This window comes from Aethalodelphis obliquidens, unplaced genomic scaffold (assembly GCF_003676395.1).
Source record: "Aethalodelphis obliquidens isolate GAN/ISIS:26980383/991018 unplaced genomic scaffold, ASM367639v1 scaffold98, whole genome shotgun sequence".
NCBI classification, from domain to species: Eukaryota; Metazoa; Chordata; class Mammalia; order Artiodactyla; family Delphinidae; genus Aethalodelphis; species Aethalodelphis obliquidens.
This window is the reverse complement of record NW_020838042.1, coordinates 1,198,882-1,224,286: the sequence shown is the minus strand read 5'-3', so window position 1 is coordinate 1,224,286 and position 25,405 is coordinate 1,198,882. Positions and strand designations below refer to the sequence as shown.

The 25,405-nt window shown below is 38.4% G+C and overlaps 1 protein-coding gene across 4 annotated transcripts in view; it reads left to right on the top strand.

Annotated features, from left to right (window-relative positions):
- Positions 1–25,405, top strand: part of DMD (dystrophin) — a 2,234,319-nt gene that overhangs the window by 1,895,657 nt on the left and 313,257 nt on the right. For all 4 annotated transcript variants that reach the window (XM_027096086.1, XM_027096084.1, XM_027096085.1 and 1 more), the window contains one exon: positions 8,639–8,785. In XM_027096086.1, the coding sequence (XP_026951887.1) occupies positions 8,639–8,785 (147 nt within the window). The remainder of the gene's footprint in view (positions 1–8,638; positions 8,786–25,405) is intronic.

Genomic DNA, 25,405 nt, shown 5'->3' with positions numbered 1-25,405 from the left:
GCCCCCCCCTGGATCTACTGAATCACAAATGCTGGAGTGGGACCCAGCAGTCTGTGTGTTAACTAGCCCTCCATGTGAGTATGATGCATGCTGTCGTTTGAGAGTCACTGCCTTAGACAGATGTTTTGAGCCATGAAGGGAAAGGTGAGAGCAAGACCGCATGTCTTTGCCAGGGCACTGTTTGCAAATTCAAAACCGTTAAATGTAAAACTTAATCTAAAATAACTCCTGAATTTGACTATCAGTGTCCGGGTGGTTGATGTTTTTAATGGTTTATGGATTATTACTTAATTTTAAATAAGTAAATAGATTTCATTAACCGCCATTGTGCCTGATGTCACATATAATTACAATTTCTCAGGAAGAAAATATTGGCATTTCTTCTGTTTCCTTAGCAGCCTAAGAACGTGGTCTGCTTAAATGATTTATTTATACTCATTAGAGACCTTTTTATTTTAATTGTGCGTATTTTGCATTTAGCCTCTGTAAAGCACTCATGAGCTACCTTTTTGATTTGTTTTAATTGTGTCATTAGAAAGCTATGGAAAGCTTGATATGTTTTTGTTTTGGTTTGGTTTATTTGCTTCATTTTTCTATAAAAAAGAAATAATTAGCAACCAGAGTTAGGATTATAGAAAGTAGTTTCCAAGGAAATCAAAATAACTCAAATGTGTACCACTTGTTCTTATAGGCAAAAACCTTTCCTTTCTGGTCAATTCTGTTCTGTTCCTCATTTTCAATTTATATTTGTGAAGGCAAAATGAACATGCATAAAAAAGAAAGAAGACAGACACTATAAGTGTGGTTAAGCTGTAATTCAGCCTTTAGGAGCGTTGGGGTTATAAGCTTCAGAGTGAAGCCATGTCCTGAAAGTTGAAGAATTATGATAGATGCACCTAAGAAGATGTTAAAAAAGAATTTATGCTTTTGTATTTGGGTGCACTTTCTTTTCCAATAATATGAAGAGAAACTAGAGATCATTTTTCATAGAAACATGAGGATTCCTTATGGAAAAAATGCAGCAGTTAATTGCTATTCTTTTAGTGCCACAAGTTTGGAAGTGTGGTGACTCTGAGGGAAAACCATAGTTAAAATAATTACTGATAATTGCTTGGGAAATAAAAGTGCTAGATGTTTTCATGCCTACAAACTTCATATTGTTTTCCTAAACTCTTTTTTTTTTAAATTTAACCTACCCCAAGTCATCCTGATTATGCTACATCTAGGTCATGAGTTCTGAATCTGCTTCATTATTTATGTCCGTATTCAGTTTGCTCATCCAAAGTGATCATGCCCAAATAGGAGCACATACAAGAATTGCCCTGAAAATGGAACGCAAGGAAGACAGTGGGAAAAAAAAAAAAAAAAAAACAGCATAATATTTTGCCCGCAGGCTGCCACAGTAAAAACTGATGCTGGAATGCAGTGCAGTCGCATCTCTATTAAAAAAGGATACATGTTTCAGTGGCATAATTTATTGTCAAGAATGTCTCTACCAGAGGCAAAAGTGATCCTAACGGCAGAGGGAAGTCCTCATTCAATCTGCAAACTACCCCCTGTGTCTTAGCTCCACACAATCCCTTAGTATTTGGCAGAACTTATGGAAAGGGTGGAATGTATCAGTTTTGTTCGAAGTCGATGGGATAGCCTTATAATGTTAGCAGTGAGAATTCACATAAGAGGTCTCTTGCAAAAAAAAAAAAAAAAAGTACGTGACACCCAAAGTCCAAGGGTTAAAGGAAGTTGGGGAACTGGAGGACGTTAGTCTATGTAGTGGATGCCGTTGGCACCCCAGCCAGATTCCTCTACTCGGCCGGCACACTCATCACACAGCAACTCTGAGTGCTGGCTGATAAGGACTCATAGTTGCACCCTTTTCCAGAAAACCTTCCTCAGCCAAAAGGAAGGCCCCTTGCCTGGGACCTCATACCACCCCTTCTCCTCTAAGACTGCCAGGGGGAAGCTAGCGGCCAATAACCGATGGCCATTGGAACAGAAGAGAACAAACCTCTTTGTCCTAAGGTGGGACATTTTATGGTATAATTTGTGTGCCAGAGCTTCCTATGAGACAAGGTTGATGCTGTTTTCCACCTGAGACCACATCCTTACTTAGCTTTTCTGCCCTACCTCCTGCTTCTCTCACTCTTCTCTTAAAAGCACTCAGACTCTGCTTCCCGAAGGCAGTCGGTATCTGAGACAAAAGGTGGATCTACGTCCTGGGCACTATACCAGGTGGGAAGCCAACCAGAGTAAGGAGTCAAGAATAGGAGATAACAAGGGAAGTCTCCAAGCCTGATGCATTTCGTGAAAGCCTTGCCTACATCTCCTCTTGTGTTTCTTTGTTATTGGTCCAACCACATTTGAGTAGCTCATTCCCCCCAGCTATTTAAGAGGCTCCAGGAGGGCTTTGAGCTTCTGGGCAGAGCAGGATATGGTCCTTGACTCTTTTGGTTCCAGCGGTGGCCATTCACTCCCATCAGCATGATACACCCATCCAGAAATGCAGAAGCTGCAAGAACATAGCTGGGCTGTACCTACCCCCAATTCTGGGTGACTGAGTTCCGTGAAGCCTTCCCTGAGCCACATGTAGAAGCTTCAATACCAGAAGCAAAGACCTGGATTTGCAGGACATGATTTCCATTTCTTCCCCTCAGCTACTAAGCCAGTGTGAAGAATCCTGGGACTTCTCCTAACACTCTTTTTAGGCTATTTTTTAGGGCTTTTCATTCACAGTTTTGTTCAGCAAGGTTTCATTGTAGAGACAAATGCAGTTAGACCCTACTTCGTTTCTTAGATAGTATTTGTCACGTAAATTTCTCTGCCCAGTGTATATAGCCCTAGAATGACATTTCATTGTCAGATCAGACTAATTTGGAATTCCTGGTAAGTGAGATAGGAGCTCTACGAAGTAGTAGGTTAAGATTTCAGGAACAGTGTTTGATATCATTAAGAAGGGAAGAGTTTCAGATTCTCAGGAGCACCATTAATATATAAATAAAGTGGTGTATATATATGTCAGATATATACACATATAACTGTGATATGTATATCACATCACACAATGTATAAACTCCTGAATGGCAGAGCTAATTCAAGCATCCCAGAGTCTCCTCTCCTTCCTGATCGCTTGTACAGCTAATCTTGCTGTGGCCTTTCTTGGTTTGTCCTGAACCTCCACCATTGACCCCTCTACTTTCTCTCCATCTACGAGCCTCATCTTGCTTCACTTCCCTCTGAATCCAGTTTAGCTGTGTTTTGCAATCACATCTGGCTAAAATTTAAACTCTCTTGTCCCTAGGTATTTGTGCCACAACCATCTGACAGAATCCCAAACTTGGTTCAACTGTTTTCTCCATGCTCGCATGGAGCACTGTTGGAGAAAGAGAAGATCGGGCAGATTGGTTCTGCTAAAAAAATGTGGTCCTCAGCCTCAAATGAGCCCTCAACACTGTTTGGCAGCCTCGCTGCGTTTCTTTGGTCACCTCCCTCTCACAGTCTCTCTCAAAACTAATTCAAATGTTCCCACTTACCCTTAATTCATGTTTTCATTCAACGAATATTCATTGCACACTGATTATATGCCAGGTCTGTTGCTTCCTACTTCACGGAGGCCCCCCAAAGTCAAAGTGCCTCAACTTACCTTTTCCAATGCTCCAAACTGACCTTCTGTGCCTTGCAGAATAGTCCTTAACTATCAAGTCAAAATTGCTCCCTCAGAAATAATGTTCCCTTGTTAATAGACAGTTCCTTCCTTTTGTTGCAAAGTGGTTGATGACTGAGCTTCTGAGTCTATATTTGAACAAATCTTTACATAAAGATCGAAGCAAAGCTCTGACAAGCAATTAAACATCATAAAAAAGGAAAACTTGACATATTAGACTTATTATCATTCTAAATCAGTACTTTTATAATCAGACAGCATTTAATGAAGTGAAAATTCTGCCTGCATGAAACTAGTCATAATAAAATTAGACTTGGTTTGCTCTTTCATGGTGCACATATTCCAGATGTTTAAGTGATTCAGAGAAAACCCAGAGTATAATGGCTCCCTTGAATGTTTTCTCACTTATTGCTTCCACACTAGAATAAAATCTAATGAAATTCTGGTAGTATTTAAATAGCACATCATATTGTTCAGAGTCAGCCTTACTTTTTGACATTTTATGTTTAGTGTTTAATAATTTAAATGTAAATGTCTATGTGCATTAATAATTAAATTAGCAGTATTAGAAGTGCTAATATTTAAAATACAGTCAAACGCAATGTTACATCCACTTAAATGAGATGGTACCTGTATTCACTCTTCACATAGTATGTCCTGTGACTCAGTGTTTAGGGGACCGTGCTTCTTGTTATGTACACTTCTAGGCATTGACAACTTACAGCAGTGGGCCGTCCTCAGGTGGTATGCCACCAGAACCTAGGTCAGATATCAAAGTGAAGACTGACTTAAACACTCTCCTGCCTCCTTTTTTTTTTTTTTTAACATCTTTATTGGGGTATAATTGCTTTACAATGGTGTGTTAGTTTCTGCTTTATAACAAAGTGAATCAGTTATCCACATACATATGTTCCCATATCTCTTCCCTCTTGCGTCTCCTTCACTCCCACCCTCCCTATCCCACCCCTCTAGGTGGTCACAAAGCACCGAGCTGATCTCCCTGTGCTATGCGGCTGCTTCCCACTAGCTAGCTATTTTACGTTTGGTAGTGTATAGATGTCCATGGCACTCTCTCACTTTGTCATTTCTCTTCCTCTCTTTTCTACCATCAGCTGTCTCCTTTCCTCCATTCTCATGTGCTTAGTTCCCTCACAGTGACTTCTAGCCGGCTGAAGTTCTTCCTTCTGCTCGGGCCCATCACAATTATCACCCCAAAGTGAACCTCTGCACCAGATTCTCTCTTTAGCAACTGACCTCCCCCTAATCAAAGCTTCCGTTTATCTTAACAGAGACTTAGGCATTCAGATTAAACAGAACATGTGGCTTTTCTCCCTTAATAATAACAGTAGTAGCAGTAGCAGTGGTAATAAAATCGTAGTAGTCAAAATTTAAAATAGATGCTCTCTATTCCAACTCAGTTAGGACCTAGAGTTTAACAGTTAATTGAAAAAGTCAGTTAAATTAGGGAATCATAAAAAATATGTCTTAAACTTTTTATTCTATGTTAAAATAGTCACTAATATCTTAATGTTGTGTGAAGGTTTTTTCTTTGAGTGTAAATTCTCTGATTAGAGTTCTCCATAAATCACACTGATAACACAGACGTTCTGATTTCCAGTTCAGGTTTCCTTAATGCAGACAGAGTCCACTGGGAAACATGAGAAGCATTCTGAATACAGAATCTTTCTAAAATTTTCAGGTTGTTTTCCTACTCTTTTACAGTTGTCTTGTCCACACCCAATTCAGTAATACTTCTTTTTCTTTTAAAGCAATTTTCCAGAATATTTAACCATATTTTTATAGAAATAATAACTTATTTTCTTCTTAGACTTATATTTCTTTGGTTTAGGAAATCTTTCATTAAATTATGTAATTGCAATACTAATTGGCAAAAGCAGGTTTGAGAACATACACACATTGACAAGTCAGCTAATGAGAGCTGAACGCCATGCATACTGACAGGTATCTCTAACATCTTATTTAGAGGTTGTTAGAGGCACCAGGCAGTATGTTTCCCAGACAAATGAAGGCTCTGGCTAATCTGATGAGTCTTAAGTGGAGATCAGTTAAGGGAACTTCTACTGTAATTGGTAGATACAAGCAAAAAAAACAGAAGCCACAAAATCCCATGACGGTGTGTGTGTGTGCACGCGCGCGGGCTGGGGTGGGGGGGGGGGCTGGGGGGGGGATGGGGAGGGAGGGGGGAGAGGGGAAAGGAGACTGAGTGTTGTGATTAATCATGAATGCTGGAACTTATTTTTTAATCTCCTTCATCCTCCAAAACATTGAGGCAGGATTAAAAATCTGTGTCCAGGACTTTGGGGAAGAAAGTGAAAATCAAAATACTCTAATAAGAGACCCTTGAACCATGTACATTATGTAATCGAAGGGGAGCTGAAATCTAGATATGACTTAACTGACATGGATACTGAACTCGACAGCTGAGAACGTCACTAGTGAAGGCAGTGATTAGTGTACAGGGTTAATCTGCACTATTGTCAGATTCTGCCCGGCTATCCTGTCATCTCTGCGATGGTTCCTACTTACAGTTCCCACTCATGTGATATTTACTTGTGGTTACTAGAAACTCATGTTATTACCCAGAAGACAGTGGTTCCATTTTTGTAATCATTGTTCTTGTCCAGGTTTCCCCAAATGACATTTAAGAAATCTGTTTTCTGGGCTTCCCTGGTGGTGCAGTGGTTGAGAGTCCGCCTGCCGATGTAGGGGACACGGGTCCGTGCCGCGGTCCGGGAGGATCCCACGTACCGCGGAGCGGCTGGGCCCGTGAGCCATGGCCGCTGGGCCTGCGCGTCCGGAGCCTGTGCTCCGCAACGGGAGAGGTCACAGCAGTGAGAGGCCCGCGTACCGCAAGAAACAAAAACAAAAAAACAAACAAACAAAAAAATCTGTTTTCTAACCTTTCTATTGTGCAAAACAGTGTGATTATGGATCATTTCCTTTTAGAGATACGAATTCACGTTTATGGGGTTTAACTGCCTCTCTCCATGGGCACTTACTATGATTCTTTTTTTTTAATTTATTTATTCATTTATTTTTGGCTGCATTGGGTCTTTGTTGCTGCACACGGGCTTTCTCTAGTTGTGGCGAGCAGGGGCTACTCTTTGTTGCGGTGCGCGGGCTTCTTGTTGCGGTGGCTTCTCTTGTTGCTGAGCACCAGCTGTACGCGTGCAGGCTCAGAAGTTGTGGCTCGCGGGCTCCAGAGCGCAGGCTCAGTAGTTGTGGCACACGGACTTAGTTGCTCCATGGCATGTGGGATCTTCCCAGACCAGGGCTTGAACCCATGTCCCCTGCATTGGCAGGCGGATTGTTAACCACTGCGCCACCAGGGAAGTCCTACTATGATTCTTTTAATCCATGTATTTATTTATAAGGAAATGGAATAATATTTACTATCAATTCCTATATGAACTTTCTTAGTTTCAGAATGACTCCTATGACATTCCACTGACATGAAATCGAATAAAGATAAAAACATCTGATATGATTTTTTCGCATCTGTGTGGTCAGTCAGACGGTTTCTTTTGTTTTTCTTTGTTTATTTTTTTGATATATAATTCACATACCATAAAATCCGTCCTTTTAAAGTGTATAATTCAGTGGTGTATAGTATAACCACAGAGCTGTGCCACCATCACTACTAATTCCAGAATATTTTTATCACTCCCAGAAGGAACCCCATGATTCTTTAATATAATATTTTTAATGACCACTTTTTAAAAAACTGTAAGTTCAACAGAGTGATTGTCGCAATGTCCTTATTATCTAAGAACTATATAAGAGTCTTATACTCCATATGATGCCACATTTTAGGGATGAGATGTTCAGTTTGATTTGAGAGGTAATGCCATTCTTATTTAGAATGTACATACTGGTTCCTGTCATTTGGAGTCAGAAGGAACTGGAAGGTTATAGATGAAGTCAGTGTAAACAGTGGTTTTATCAACAAAGTGAACCACAAAAATAACACCTGCCCAGATCAAGCAAGTCAAAACAGCACGTATAGCCAAGTAAGTGATGTCCTTGTGCACAGACATCGTATTACACAAACTGTTCTCCGAAGTGAGGGAATTTGTCCCTTAGAAATTGCTCATTGGAACACTGGGACATCATGCATCACGTTAAAGGTCCATAAATGTCATCTCGATAGGGTAGATATGATGCATGGTAACATCCTCCCCGTATCTGCATAGGGTTCTTCTCAACAGATTGTCATGATGCATTGCATCACAGAATCCTGCTGTCGTGCTTCAGAGACAGTTGAGAAGCCCCATGGGAGCCTTCTTCAGTCATTACTACAAGGACTAAAATACCAGGAGACCTGGAAGTCATTCTTAGGATTTGACAAAATACCCTAATCTCTAAGTGAATCGATTTATTATGTAGTTGGTACGAAGTTGGAATGTAATATTTTATGATTGAGTACATCTTTTACTGTTAAAAAAAAAAGCCTCCATTTTTGGTTGTGAGATGAGTAGAATTTAGAGTCTAGCAGCATCGTATTTTTCCTTTTCCTTTGCCAATCCTGAATTTCTTTGGAAAGGTAATTTAATTGTTAAGAATATGCACTTTGGAGGCAGACAAACCTGAGTATGTAACCCCGGTTCCCCAAGTTTGACCCATGGGGCCTTGGGCAAGGTTTAACCTCTGCAGTTTTGTTCTCTCATGTATAAAATGAGAATTCGCCAACTACCAACTGCATAGTGTTTTTGTGTAGGAATAAAATCAGATTACGTTTGGACAGAGCTCATCACAGGATTAGGCACCTAGGAAGTGCTCAATAGATATTAGTTATCCACCCGTTAACGAATCTTCATTGTCATAATACCACTATAATAGAGCAAATGTTGCTGACACCTCCAACAAAATACGATACTTTGTAGTTCCCATGTGCCTGGTTTTTTTTTTGCTTTAAATGTTCTCATCTTCCATTTTGCCCTTGACTATGTCACACAGGCACTTCGAGGAGAAATTGCACCTCTCAAAGAGAATGTAAGCCACATCAATGACCTTGCTCGCCAGCTCACCACGTTGGGCATTCAGCTGTCACCATATAACCTCAGCACTCTGGAAGACCTGAACACCAGATGGAAGCTTCTGCAGGTAGGCATATTATAAGCATTGCGGTTCCTTCTGTCAGTAAGAGAATATACAGATAAAGCTTGTTTGTAAGGAACAATAAAAGTAATTTCTTCATGTGATACTCATGATAATATTTTGTGAGTGTAGGATATTTTGTATTATTTAATAATTCCCTATGTGTATGTTTTCAAGCCTATTAATATTCATTTTTTAATGGCTTAGCGTTAGACTTTACTATATCTTGCAATAAACATGGAAGATAACGCTGAATCATGCTGGAAGAACTAAATTACTGGCATGCAGTTGCTTTGTACTATCATCACTTGGATTCTTAACACATCTTTCCTTTTGGAATCCTAATGTAAACAAGAGTCAATGGTAAGACACATTCTAAATCTTTTAAAGAAAGATCGTCCTATCACAAACCCACACAACGCAGTTTTTCATAGGTTTGCATAGTAAATAAAGGGAATGTAGGTGTGCTCAAGGTCACACTTACTGGCTGTGGGACCTCTAGCAAGTTATTTAACTTTTCTGTGCCTCAGTGTTTCATCTGAAGAAAATGGGGATGTTAAATGTTTCTAAAACATTTGTCTATTATCAGGACGAGTAAGTCAAAATACATGGGAAATGCTTAGTAAAGTACTAGCCACATGGTCAGCACTGTGTGAATTCTAGTTCTTGGTGTTATTGCAGTTATAATTGTTATTATTATAGCATACAGGTTTTGGAATCAGACTTACTTGAAGTCACTTGACCTCTTTGATTGTCCATTTCCTCGTCTCCAGCATGCTTGCTGTAATATTAAAGGAACTAATTCAGGTAGAGTTATTGGTACAGTACCTGGCTCACAGTAAGAACTCAGAATATGTAATGGTGGAATAGGTGTGTCTATATGTTCAATGTGTGAAGGCCACCATTACACCCCCAAACCTTAAAACTTGTTTGACCATAGAATTAAGGAATTGTTTCTCTCTTTTTCTGGTTTCATAAGATGCACAGAGTATGCTTCTGGGGACAGAGAGGAAAGAGGAAACTGGGTTTAAAAATATTTGTTTTCCAGATTCAGCTACTTATAATATGTTTACATTTTACTTCCAGTCTGTTTTAAATTGCAGATATCATTTTTAAGTTTTGTAATCGTAGATATTATCTTGCAGTTTGTAATTTTCCCTTAATATTTTTTATATACATTTATTTATTTTTGGCTGCATTGGGTCTTTGTTGCTGCACGCGGGCTTTCTCATTGCGGTGGCTTCTCTTGTTGTGGAGCACGGGCTCTAGGCGTGCAGGCTTCAGTAGATGTGGCACGTGGGCTCAGTAGTTGCGGCTCGTGCGCTCTAGAGCACAGGCTCAGCAGTTGTGGCGGACGGGCTTAGTTGCTCCGCGGCACGTGGGATCTTCCCGGACCAGGGCTCGAACCCATGTCCCTGCGTTGGCAGGCAGATTCTCAACCACTGCGCCACCAGGGAAGTCCCTCCCTTAATATTATAAAATGGGCTTTTTGTACATTACAGTACTCTTTAAGTAAACATTATTATAATGGGTACATATTGAGATGAATATATTATAATTTATATTTGTATACTAAAATAAAAATAAAAATATTTGTTTCAGTAAGAAAAAAATGGTAAACCAGATTGCTTTTCCTATTGGCAGTCCATTTAGGGGTGTGACTGAAAGTCCTGTTAAAGAATTGCTAGATCTTTAATAAAAACAAGTTCCAAACTCAAGACCTCTTGAGATCTCATATAATTTAATTTTTGTTGTGACGGATAGTCTTGAAATACATGTATGATAGATTGTTATAAGTGGCATTGACTAAAGCAAGGCAATATATTTAAGAGATTACATGCATTTCTGTGTCTATTTGCTCCCTAGTGGTTAAGTACTATTAAAATCTTATCAGTTTCATCCTTAGTATGTTTCTCAATTTAAACATAAATAAGGAAAGTAATAAATGTCCAAGGAAAACCAATGGACACATTCGTTCCATTCAAGCACTCTTGAACTATTATCTTAAAATTTCTTTTAGTGAGCTGAATGCCACATTTGCTTTCAGAATGTGATGTAAATCTGTGACAATGGCATGTAAATTTACAAATGAGATAAAAATATTATGATAGGAAAAGTTAAAAAAAAATCAATGCTAAGTGATCCATCATAGTTACACTGTTATTTAAATATAAAGTATGAGAAAATATGAATAGCTTAATTTGTATCCATTCTTTAAAATGAATAAGGACTTGGTTATAAATATAGGGAAGTACATAAAAGAAGATAGTGTGATGTCGTAAGAAGAGTGTAGGAGTGAATAGTAGAATACCTAACTTCAAACTGAAGCTCAGTTATTATTTGACCATGTTATCTTGGGAAAGCCATTTGACGTCGCCCAGCTTCTATTTCCTCGTTTGTAAAACGAGGTAATGCATTTCGTCTTAGGTCACAGCCAGTTCAGTCCTATGATTGTGTATGTGGATATCTGGGGGAGATGCACATATGACAAAATTTAGTCTAGAATCAGTGGAGTTGCTTCTTCTTCATAATACCAACGTGACCTGTTGGGATTATGTTCCTCCTCCTATCAATATAATTCTAACTTTTCAACCCCTCATCTCCAACACGCATATAACACAGCCTTCTCATATTAAATAATTCAGTTTGCGGCATATGTTCTTACTGTGGCAAATTCCACACGTTGCTAGTTTTTAACGTGACCTTAAGAATAGGCTTAAGAAGTGTTTTTAGCAGAAAGCTGATAAATACAAGGTTTGGGGTTGCACATAACTGAGTCAAGTTGATTCCATTTTTTTCTTTGACCAGAATTCTAACCACTCGGCTTCATTATGAATGTTGAGTCCTTGTTCAGAAAGTCAACAAAGCAAGAAGTGAGGTTCATATCAAACACCTTTATCCCCAGTACTGGAAGAGCAACTCACACATCCTGTTGAGAACCTTTTACATTTAGAAGAATGTATGTGAGACTAAAGCATTACCCAGCTTCTGTGGAGGGGAGTGTGAGCCCACCATTATTAGGACATCATATTTCTATGAAAATAAAGAACTCATTCACTCACAGTGCTAGGTCAGTTAACTAAAATCATGACAGAAGTGTGAGTTCATCTTAGCTTCTGTGTCTGATAGGACAAAGAAAAACCAGGAATGGAGAGTTGGGGTAGTGGGAAGGCCGATATAAGCCTAAGAAAAAGAGTCTTACATGTGAGCAAATAGTGTAACAGAAGAAGTAGGGTGACATACTACCAGGCTATGTCTACTTGATATCAGAATATCCTGGGTTTAGTTACATGATCCATTAATTTTGACTTAAAAAAGGCATGCTGGTTTTTTAGCTGTGTGTAGTATCTCTCAAAATGATAGGAACACATAAACCACATAGATATGAACATCAATAGCAATGTAAGACCCAGTCACAGAGTGTCTGTACATAGAAATAGAATGTATAGGGAGTTCTGGATTTATATTGAATCCACGAATAGAAGTATAGAGACATTGATTTGCCCATTTGAAACTCTCTGTGGTAATAAGATCCTATTTTCTCCCTCAGAATAGACACGTTGGTGTGGATGTTTCTGTGAGACCATCGGACAATGTGTTTTGGACAAAGGAAACCATCATTCCTTGTAGTTACAAAGAGTTTTCGTGTACATTACCTCACTTAATCCTCAAAACATTATGATTACATAGTATCACTGTTCCCTTGTACAAGTAAGGAAGCTGAGACTTACAGAGACGGTAAGTGACACAGTGACAGTCAGACAGCTTTTAGGTGTCAGTCACGATCTGAATCAGTTGTGAACTGCAACTCCCTACCCTTTTTGTTGCCTCTTCTCACAGTCCTGTTAAGTTTGGACTTAACAGAGTCATACTTTAAAGCTATTTTGGGCAACACAATACTTCACTTTTTTTCATGCTTCACTTCTGTTTTAAACAATTCTCAGGGATATCAACTTTGAAAGCTTCCTTTACAAGCCAATGGATTAATGAGCCCAGTTCACTGTACCCCTTAAAAGCACACCTGTCGTTTCAAATATAAAATTATACAGCATTATATTCCTCATTGTCTTTATAACTCAGCAACTGTACTAAAATCAGCCAAAAGTGATTTTAATGAATTAGCTCTCAGAGTGGAACCAATGTTAATACCTGATCCAGTAGAAATGGGTATTGAAACCAAATGGGAAGAAAAACTGACGATAAACCTTTCTAATTTTGAAGCATTGCACACACTTTTAGTGCCATAGTTGTGCTCTTTAGTCACCAAACACAAGTACTATAGGGAAGTACTACTAGGGAATGTTCTGCCCATTTCTCTGCATCATGAGTAAACCCATGAATAGCAACAGAAGCTGCAAATACATTTAATATAAAATGTAAATGCTTCGTTGACTGTAGGATGTATAAAATGTAATCACTTGAAAAGTATTAAATATGAAGACATTTCCATGCATGACATTCTTTAAATATGTTTAAGGACAGCATCATGAATTATGTGTTTTTAAAGGTTTCCTAAGATTCTTCCAAAGTCATACGGGCAGTTATATACTCCATCGTCACATCTCTGTGGTAACTTTCTGTCACAGGGATGTAGACCCTCATCTTCTATATACTCCATTCCTTCTTTCATTCTTTCCTTCTTTCATTCAGTCAGCAGTGATTAAGCATCTACTATGTAGCAACCAGACATTGTAATTGTCCTATCTGATCCAAGGACATAGTGACCAAAACTCCCTTCACTGCTTACGCCATCTTAAGCAAAGTTTTTTTGTTTGTTTGTTTTTATAAATGTATTTATTTATTTTTGGCTGCGTTGAGTCTTCGTTGCTGCGCGTGGGCTTTCTCTAGTTGGGGCGAGCGGGGGCTGCTCTTCGTTGCAGTGCGCAGGCTTCTCATTGCGGTGGCTTGTCTTGTTGTGGAGCACGGGCTCTAGGTGCGTAGGCTTCAGTAGTTGTGGCGCACAGGCTCAGTAGTTGTGGCTTATGGGCTCTAGAGCACAGGCTCAGTAGTTGTAGCGCCCTGGCTTAGTTGCTCCGCGGCATGTGGGATCTTCCCAGACCAAGGCTCGAACCCATGTCCCCTGCATTGGCAGGCGGATTCTTAACCACTGCGCCACCAGGGAAGCCCTTAAGCAAAGTTTTATAGATGAATTTTCTTTCCTTACTTCCATAATGGCCCGCCCTCCCTCCCTTTCTCCATCTTATAAACAAATATATGTGTGTGTGTGTGTGTGTGTGTGTGTGTGTATATATATATATATAGGCTATTGCGACACTAATACTATAAAAGTAGTACCTTTTCAGATCTCTGGTTTACAAATTCTTCAGTAATTTCTGACTGGGAGTTTGGTCTGTGTAATAAGATTAGCAAGATTCGTGGAAGGTCATGGAATCATATTTAGCTGGCCAACAAATATTTGCATCGCTTCATTTTTTTAAAAAAACTAAACAAGATTTTTAATTGAAAAAAATTAAAAGTTCCAACGGAGAAGGTTATGTCCTTTACTTGGGTGAGGTAGGTTTTTGAAGCAGGCGTCTGTTCAGCTATCGCTTGGCCAAAAAGTTCGTTCGGGTCATCATACCATTGTACAGAACAACCCGAACGAACTTTCTGGCCAACCCAATATATGTGTATGTATGTTCTTATCGTCGTTGAGTACATGATTCGATCCTTTAAATGTGTTGATGGATTTTCCTTATGTTCTTTATTTTATTTTTTTTTAAGGATCTTGGGCTAATCGTTTTCCGTTGTGGTTTATGGGGTCCCTTCTTGGCAGGAAATGTAGTGAGCTGGGCAGTCTGCTCCTACAAATAGTGTGGACCCATTACCAACTGAGGGTGAGGAGAGGACAGCCAACTTTCTTCACTTCAGTTTTGCTGAGGGTTGGTTCTGCCGATGTCCCCTTAGCATGCCCTTCCGTGGCTTTTTCTTTAATAAGACCAAAAATGATTCTGCTTGTAGTTAGATCACAGAACTGAGAAGAAAATAAGCCTGTGGCCGTTCTCAAAGGAAATGTTTTCCTGCATCAGTGGTTCTCAAATGGTTGTGAGCCTCAGAATCACTTGGAAGACTTATTAAAACACAGATCACTGTATGATCACTGTGTGTGGGCCCCACTTGCAGAGTTTCTGATTCAGTAGGTCTGGGATGGGGCCTGAGATTCTGCATTTCTGACAAGCTCCCAAGTGAGGCTGCTGCTGGTCCAGAGCCCACACTTTGATAACCATTATTCTACATTAAACACTTGCTGGGTACAGCTGGGTTTAAAAGGTTAAATATATATATGACTTCTGCAAGACACTTTGAGAACTTTGGAGTTACACTGTGGAAAATAAGCATAATGTCATGCAGAAAATTCTGTATCAGAGGAGTGTTGCTGTGCTACAAGAAGGTGGAGACCCAAGCACTCATCTTTGAGGCAGAAAGAAAAGGGTGAAGGGAACTTTTAGTAGATTCCTAGTAACACCATATGAATTTATAACTATAAATCTAAAATGTAAATATGCATGAATATAATAAACATAAAGTAAATATGAATTTATAGTTACTATATTTCAAGACACATGGTCTAGATGTAGATACTGAGCCCTTGAATGTAGCCAGTCCAAATTGAAGTGTGTTGTAAGTGTAATATACACATTAGGTTTCAAAGACGTAGTACCAAAAAAAAGGAATGTAAACCATCTCATTCATATTTTTGTATTGATTATATGTTGAGGTGAAAATATTTTGATGTATTTGGTTAAGTAAAATATATTATTATCATTACTCTCACCCACTTCTTTTTTTTTGATTATCCAAAGTTAGATATTTCTATTGAAAATGAACCAAGTGAGCCTGTAGCTTCAAGTAAAACAACCGACAGTGTTTCTTTTTTACTTTTTCAGTATGTCTACTAGAAAATTTAATAGTGTATGCAGCTCTCCTTATATTTCTGTTGGATAGTACTGGTCTAGAAGGTAAATCTCAAAACCTAGCATGGGTAAGAGTCACCTGCAGAGCTTGTTAAAATACCCCCCAAGACTCAGTAGGTATTGGCTGAAATCTGTGATTCTGCATTTCTATCAAGCTCCCAGGAGATGCTGTTGATCTGTGACCACGTATGAAAGATTCGTTCCCAAACTGTGGGTCACAGAGTTTTACGGAGAGGTGTAGAAATATATTTTTGCATGAAGCATTGTCTGTAGCTAGAATACAAAACTGTCTTGCCCATATACCAGTATTTTTCATAAATAAGTAACTGCAGGTGTGGTTACTAAACTCATACCGATTTTTATCGGTCGGTCACTTTTTCACAATTGACAGATACTAAGTAATACTTTTATTATGTGGGGATCCTCTAAGTCTTGGAAAGTTAATATGGGATCCACAGGCTTGAAAAGACTGAAAGCCACTATCCAAAAATATTGTAGGAAAAATTATTCTAACACATTCTAAACTGTAGGTAGCTCTTGTAAAAAGATTTCAACTATAACATCAAGTTTGATGTGCCCTTTGGCAGGAATTTTTTTAAGTTGAAGGTAAAGGAAATGAAAAGAACAAAGAAGAAAGAAGAATGTGTTTGTTTTAGAAAAGGTTGGGTCACAGAAGGATTTGTTGACATTAGGAATAGAATGACCCGTGAAAAAAGGGACAATTGAGTTCTAGGAAAACATCTTTTCAGTAAAGAGAGAACAATCATTTATGCTGAACCTCATCTCTGTTTAAAAAAAAAAAAAAAAAAAAAAAAACAGAAGTGAACGAGTCCCTTTAAAGATTTAAAGGAATGTGTAAATCTAAATGTCCAGGCTAGTTACAGCCCTTAGAACACACTCAGGTTAACGTGCACTGTCAAGCTTATGGACATTTTCCTCAGTCACTGTGGTTTACAATGTTTTTACAGCTAATTGTACTTTATTCAAGAGGAATGATACTGAAGTTGCCCAGGTACCCTTGAAAGTAACATAGACCAGATGTTCCAGAGTCCAGCCTCCTCACCCCAAAGAAGAAGAATCTAGTTTTCAAGGGCATACTTTGTTTTTTTTTAAAGGCATCAGGATGTGTGGGACCATAGGGAGAAAAATGAATGATGTAGGGAGTGTGACCAAAAAAATTTATGAGGTACAAAATGAGAATGAAGCCAGTAGGAGTCAAAGATACGTTTATGAGTTAGAATGAAAGGCATATTAATTTTTTTAGAGATTTTATAAAGTGAACCAAAATCATTATGAAGTATTAGCTTGGTTACCCGAATGCTTGATCTTTCTGTACTACTTACTTTCTGATTTGTTTTCATCAGGAACACTTTTTGCTAGTTCTGAAACCAGCTACTATGGCAATACATATAATAGTTTTATTATTGTTCTTAAAGATGTGATGTGTTCCTGTTAAATGTGTTTAAACAGCAGTTTTATGTATGTATTTCTTTTAGCCTCTTGATCTCTCTAATTTCTTTTCAGAAATACGCATATAATTATGAGTACTTAAAATTGCCTTCATGCCCCTTTTCCTTCTCCCTTATTGTGCAGCTGACCTTTGCCCTTTCCTCAGAATTCTCACTGCTTTATTCTTTATTCTTCTAAGTGTCCTTCTCCCTCTAGCCTGACCTCCCTCCTTCACTGCAGCCTGACCCCGCCCCACCCATTCTTCTGCATTTGTTTGCCCTGGTGGTTTGCTTCTTTGCTTTTCCCACTCTCCCGCTGCGTGTGAAACACTCCACCAGCAGCTGCTCACATTTCCCAGGCTACGTCACGCACAACATTCAAAGAGCTGCTGTTCTCACATTTCCACCAGAAAGACTCCACCTCTTCTCCTTCCCTCCGCATTCCTCTAGAAATAACCCGCTTTCAGACCAAATGAAAAGCTGGATGTTAAAGCCAACTCTGTAAGTAGGACTGGAAACCAGCTTATGAAATTCAGAAATGCTATTTTTAAAGGTCAGTACCACAAAGGGCATTTTAAATTACTGTAGGTTGTCTTAACATTTCTTTATTCTTACAAATTCTATAATATCGTTAAAATAATGATCATTATGATATAAATTCTCCCTTCAGTTAATATATTCATTCATTTCAGAGGTAGAGCTGTGGTTGGAAAATATGATAAATTAGAAAGTATTAGAAATACAGGTTTTTTCATACAGGGCCATACTTTTTGGGCCAATGAAGTCGCACAAGATAAATTCAAGAAGAATTGTTTTTAGTGAGTATTATGCATTGCTGAGATTAATAACGAGCACTTATCTAGCATTTACTGCCTGCCATTCACTATTCTAAGCATGTTTACATGTACTGTATTCATGCTTTTAAGCCTCACAATCACCCTTTGAGGTAGATATTATTTTTATCCTCCTTTCACAGATGAAGAGAATGAGAAACTAAAAGGTTAGATTGCTGGCCTGTGGTCGCATGGCTGGTGAATGAGAGCCAGGGTTTGAACCCAGGCAGCCTGGCTGTGGAGTCTGTCAGAACGACTAACTATACAATACCACTTCTTTGCTATAAAGTTAGACAGACACGACAATATGTCCTCTTCGTTTACAATTCAAACCTTTAAGCAAAAAGTATGACTTTCTCCTTACATTTACTCATTTGTCAGGGATCACCTGCATTAAGAGTTGAGGAAATGCAGATTTAAAGTAGGATGAGCATATGAATCTCAGACCACACTCTCAGGGATAGCCTGTTTAGAACCGAGTCTGAGTCATTCACAGATTCAAAAGGAGAATCTCATCTGTAGAACCAGGAGGAATTCATCATCAAAATCTTCCTGACGTGTGCAGAAATACTCCTTCATTCAGTAAATATTTTTCTGGTCCCTACCGTCTGCCAGGCTCTGTGCTATGTAGTGGGGATGCAGTCATGGAAGCACTGAGCACTCTCTGCCCTAATGGGGGTGATAGTTTCTTGGGAAGACAGACATTTAAAAAATTCCCATATAATCATTACAAATTGTGGTAAGTGTTATGAGAGAAGATGCAGAGAAAGCGGCCTTCCAACTGAAACCTAAAGGATGAAGACAAGTTAGCTAAGTGACTTTTCTATTCATCTGTAGCTTTTATTCTAAATAAAAGCCTGAAGCTTGGGACTAACAAACTAAACAGAGTAGTAAAATTCCAGTATGTAAATTTAACAACTAGAAATCATTTGAAGTAATGGCCTGGAGAGTTAATATATAATTAAGTCACAGCAAAAGAGAATTTCCTATCATTCTCTATCACAGACAGCATCCTGTTTGCTTGCTTCGCGGCACTTAACGAAAATCTGTAGCTATGTGTTTGTTTATTAAAAGTGTATCTGCACCACTTTGAATGTCAGCTCCATGAAGGCGGCAGGGGCCCTAACTACCATATCTAATGATACTTGTCAGTATCTTTTACATAGTAGGCATTCAATAAATAGTTCTTGAATCGCTGAAAGCATGAAAGTAAGCAGAAACGTTGTTGAAAACGAAAATAAGGGGAAAACTGTACCACAGGCGGTATATTAGGAAACAAAACTAGTATTTCTGAAGAAACAGTATTCATGTCTAGATGTGTGGATGTATAAAGTTTACCAGTGCTTAAATAATTTTCAAAAGTTCCAAAAAGAAAAATAATTGATCAAAAATTAAATGTGCATCCTTTACTCTGTGGCGAACATGGTTTACTCATATCTTAGACCCTTATCAACAGTTAAATGATCTGTCTGCTCTGATGACATGGAATATACTTAATATTACCTTTGGAGGAATATGAGATAAAATAGCTTTTCTTCCTCTCCCTGCTTTATTTTAATTGAGGTATAATATTTTTAGGTGTAAGTGACATATAATTATACTCACCTCAAGCGTGTGACACAATGATGTGATATTTGCATCTGTTGTGAAATGATCACCACAATTTGTCTAGTTACCATTCATCACCACACCTAGTTACAAAATCTCTTTTCTTGTGATGAGAACTTCTAAAATAAACTCTTTTAGCATCTTCCAGATATGCAGTACAGTATTTGTGTGTGTGCAAAAATGTTCATGGAAGCTTTATTCACAACAGCCTCAAACCGGAAACAACCAAATCCATGAACGGGTGAGTGAATAAACCTATTTGGTATATTCATATAATCCATTACTACTAGGTGATGGAAGGAATTAAAAAGAGCAAACTATGAATGTGTGTAACAACATGGATGAATACCAAAAACGTGTTGTGCAAATAAGCTGGACCCCCCAAAAATAGATACTCCATGGTACCATTTACAAGAAGTTCTAGAATAGGCAAAACTAATCTGTGGTGAAATAAATCAGAGTGGTCGCTGTCCCTGGAAGGTACAAGGAGAGGCGACCAGGAATGGGCATGAGAGAACTTTCTGGGATGATGGAGATATTCTATATCTTGATAGGAGTTACAAGGTTACATATTTTCCGTAACCCATCAAACTGTACAGTAAAACTTGTGCATTTCACTGTATGCAAACCATACCCCAATAAAAATGGTTTTTTAAAGACTCACATAATACCTAAGTGTATAGAATAAACCTTGAAAGTTTTTCTTAGCTTGACCATCTACCTGCACCCCACTTTCCCTTTCATTTTGGCCTGTTATCCTTCCAGTCTTGTTAATGCATTTACATGCCTACGTAACATACCCCGTCCCGCCCCCCACACACATTTTCTTCTTACATACACAGCATCAGAGCATAGACGTTGTTCTATGCAGAATTGTCTCTGAGAAAGCACATCTGACTGTCATTACCTCCCTGCCTCTTAAAGCTTTCTAATGGTTTTCCCTTGCCTTAGGACTAAGTTCCAACCCCTAACCCTGCTTATAAGTCCCCGGGAGGTCCAGGCTCTTCCTCCCTGGCCAGTCTCACATCCCCAGCTTCCTTGTTCATTAGAGACTTCTTCCTGCCTGTGCTCCCTCGGCCTGAAACATTTCCACCATCCTCCTGCTTTTGATCTGGCTCTTTTTTTTTTTTTTAACTGTATCTTTTTTTTTCCCTCCTAGAGATTTTTTTTTTTTTTAAACGGAAGTATAGTTGACTTTCAATGTTGCATTAGTTACAAGTGTACAGCAAAGTGATTCAGTTATACATATACATATATATATATATATATATATATATATATTCTTTTTCAGATTCTTTTCCATTACAATATGGCTCTTAGGCTCTTAATACACATTCTTTTGGTCACTTCATTTTTTTTTCTTTTTTGCAGTAACCAGTTTTTTTTAACAGCTTTATTAGAGTATAATTGCTTTACAATGGTGTGTCAGTTTCTGCTTTATAACAACGTGAATCGGTTATATATATACATATATCCCCATATCTCCTCCCTCTTGTGTCTCCCTCCCTCCCACCCTCCCTATCCCACCCCTCTAGGTGGTCACAAAGCACCCAGCTGATCTCCCTGTGCTATGCGGCTGCTTCCCACTAGCTATCTATTTTACGTTTGGTAGTGTATATATGTCCCTGCCACTGTCTCACTTTGTCCCAGCTTACCCTTCCCCCTCCCCGTATCCTCAAGTCCATTCTCTAGTAGGTTGCAGTACAGTATTATTAACTGTAATCGTCATGCTGTACATTACATCCCTGTAACTTAATTTATTTTACAACTGAAAGTTTGTACCTTTTGCTGCTTCTCCCGTTTCACCCACCCACCTCCGCCTGTGGAAACCACCCATCTTTTCTCTGTATCTATGAGTTCATTTTTTTGTTTTGTTTTATTTGTTTTAGATTCCACATATCAGTGAGATAACACAGCACTCGTCTTTCTGAGTTATTTCACTTACACATAATGCCCTCAAGGTCCATCCATGTTGTCACAAATGCCAAGATTTCATTGTACAGTTTCTTTATCCCCTCCTGTGTCAGTGGACACGTAGGTTGTCTCCATGTCTTGGATATTATAAATAATACTGCAATGAATTTGTAGAAAATGGAGATGAACTTTCATTTTCCAGTTTGATATAAATAGGATATACAGTATACACTCTTTTTTGGTCTCATTTCTTTCAGTCACCATACATATCTTGAGATTCATCCATGTTGTTACATGAATCAATAGTTTATCCCTGTTTGTTGCTGAGTAGTATTCCATTATATGAAAATACTCCAGTTTATTCATTCACCTTTTAGTGGACTTTTGGGTTGTTTCCATTTTGGGGCTATTACAGATAGAGCTGCTATGAACATTCATGTACGAGTCTTTAAATGGACTTATGTTTTTATTTCTCTTGAGTAAATGCCTAGGAGAGGGACAGCTAGATTATATGGTACGTGTGTGTTTAACCTATTAACACAAAGCAGCTGTACCATTTTACATTGCCACCAGCAATGGATGAGAGTTCCAGTTCTTTCATATCCTCTCTAAATTTTGATATGGTCAATCTTTTATATTTTAGCCATTTCAATAGATACGTAGTAGTATCTCACTGCGGTTTTAATTTGCATTTCCCTAATGTCTAACGATGTAACTTCCAGCTTTCTTGTTATGAGTGCTGGCATGGTGTAACTTTTTTTTCATTTATTTGCTTTTAGCCTATTTGTATCTTTATATTTAACGTGCATTTCTTCTAGGCAGCGTATAATTGGATTTTGCTTTCTTTTAATCCAATCTGACAATCTCTTTTAATTGGGAATATTTAAACTGTTTATATTTAATGTGATTATTGACACAGTTAAGTGTAAACCTATCATCAAGCTACTTATTTTTGCTTCATCCCACTGGTTCTTTGCTTGTTCCTCTTTTTCTGTCTTTGTTTAGATTAATTGGAATTAATGAATCCATTCTCTCCTATGTTGGCATATTAGCTATAACTGTTTTGTTATTTTAGTGGTTGTTTTAGGGTTTACAGTATACATCTTTAACTTATCACAGTGTATCTCTGAGTGGAATTAGACCACTTCACATATGATATAAGAAACTTTCTATAATATATTTCTATTAATCCCTTTCCAAAGTGTGTGCTACTGTTTGATCCTTTGGGGTCTTTTAAGATTAAGCGGGATTAGGTCAACACTCAGTCTAGGGCTAATTATTCCCCACTACTGAGGCAAGACCATTCTGTGTACTCTACCCAATGCCCTGTGAATCTTGAGGGCTCCAGTATGATTGGTAGGAAATAGGCACTGCTCCCTGCCGTATATGAGTGCTGGACAGTGTTATTTCTAATCCTTCCTGGTGATTTTTCCCCAGCCCCCCCGCACAGTTTCCTCACACATGTGCTAATCAGTACTTAGCTAACTATTTGAGGGAGGCCCTCTATAGATCTCTAGGGTTCTCTCTGTGTGCAGCTCTTTCCTCTCTGGGCTTCTGTCCTATAAATTCTAGCTATCTTAGGCTTCTCAGAGTCTCAGTTCCATCCCTTCAACTCAGGAAGTCTGGCAGGATCCTCCTGGGTTCTTCTTCCCCATGCTGTGGTCTGGGAACTCTCTCAAAGTAGTAATCTGGGACTACCCTAGGGCTCACCTCATTATGTTTTCCATCTCTCAGGGGTCACTGTGCTTCCTTGTTTGATATCCATTGTCTTACAATCCATTGTTACATGTATTTTGTCCATGTTTTGGTTATTTCAAGACAGAGGTTAAATTTGGTCCTTATTACTCCATCTTGTTCAGAAGCAGGGGTCCTAAAATAGCTTTTGAAGTACTGGGTTTTTTCCCTTGATTTGGAGATCATATGCAAAGAATGTTGGAGGAAGACACGTAATCAGTTGATAATGGGCAATCCTCCAGACACAGAGATGCTGTTAGGCACTTACCGACATTGCACATACTTTGTTTTTCTTTCACGATAGCAGTGATTGCCTTGCACTGTTTCCATCACACTTTGCCTAGTTGTATTTAGGGCCTTGCTTCTGCAATCAAGTTGGCTAAGCCTCAAGCCTTAGTCTATATCTAAAGAATCTGGCCAGGGCCTAAAGCCAAGGCACAAGGTGCTCCAAGCATTAATTGGCCAATAGTACAGCTGCTAAATCTACTTTTTAAAGAGCTGAATATGTCAGTGTGTTTCATTGCTTTAAAAATATCCACTTTGAATTACTGAATATTTTAATATTCTTTATACTTCAGCAATCATTCTTTAAAAGCTTCTGTTTAATTATTTTTAATACTATATCATTTAATGACCAGTGTGCTACCATGCATGTCTTATTTGAGGGAAGATGGCCTGTTTAAGTTGTTACTGCTCATCAATTCAGAGGATTTTAGTTCTGGAAGTCCAGAAATCCAACCCTTGACTTTCCAGACATCACATGATATGTCATAGTTCACCCAGCTAGTTCATGATGGAACCAGAACCAAAAACGTGTTCTATATTCTTCTCACATCCTTTTTATTCATTTTATTCCTAAAAACACACCCTTCAGTTTAAATATTCTGTATTCTAAAATATATTCTATATTCTATATTCTAAAACGTTCTATATTCTAAAACGTTTTTAAAAGGAATTACTTATCCAAATCCCACCAGTCTTGCAAGGTCCATGTGAAACAATGCGATAAAGACTGTGAAAGTGCTTCAGAAACTATTAAATACTATGAAAATGTAAGTTTTAACTATTAACAGAAACTATTAAATACTATGAAAACGTAAGTTTTATTATTAGAACTGCAGTTCATTTCTGTGAAGCCTTTCTAAACTTTTTCACTTTTGTGAACTTGATTATGCAGTGTCTTTTCTAATACATTTGTTCTTCCTCTATAGGAATTTAATCCTTTCTGCCCTGCTGCGTTGTAAAAAGAGGGCCTCTTCTTTTCTAGAATCTACTGATATTTCATAGTATTCCACATCTAGTGGGTTCCCATTAAATGTTGAAGAAAATTGTACCAAATTTCTTTCTAGATGTGTGGGTGAAAAAACTATTCTGATCCTTAAAAAGAAAAGGTACTTTCAAAGGTTAGTTATGGTAACACTTGCTCTTTTATATTTGCAATAAAATTGTTTTAATTTGTCTTACATTCAGCTGATGCATCGTGTCTGCATCTCCTTGTTAAAACTGAACAGATTTCCGGGTTAATGTAATATTGATAATGTCTAACAACAGCTGCCTATACTCGCAAGAAAAAGAAGATAGGAGAGCACAGTCGTGAGCTTCAGATTTTCCCCTCTGCTTTTGGCATGCCTTTCCTCTGAATTATAGCTTACATTTCTTTATTATCTCAGTTTGACTTAGTCTTTCTAAATATGCACTTCTGTTTCCATCAATAAATATTTACTGAATTACCTCTTACTGTACTTTCTTCTTGTAACACAGAAAACTCACCTGTGGGTGGATCACTCTATACATGGCACTTAGGAAGTATAGAAAGATCTTGAATTGCTTCAAACAAGTCAGGACCCCCGGTTCTCAGGCATAGCTTTCTCTTCAGACACTTAAACTTTAGGGGCAATAAAGTTATCCACGGAGCTAGAGCTATGGTGCTCCACTTGGGAATTCTAACGTTAGCCTCTTTGAATTAAGTCCATTATCCGTCATGTATCTCAGTATATTTCTGTGCAGTACATAGAATTTTCCTTTCAGAGTTACCTTTCCTCTTCCTGAATGTAACCTGTTGCCTGTCTGCTGAGTGTACTCTTAAATCCTCTTCTTCTCTATGGGTAGTGGCCCCTTTCCTGCTGGGCCAATTAGATACTGATCCTGCCACTGCAGCTTCCTTTCCACCTTTTC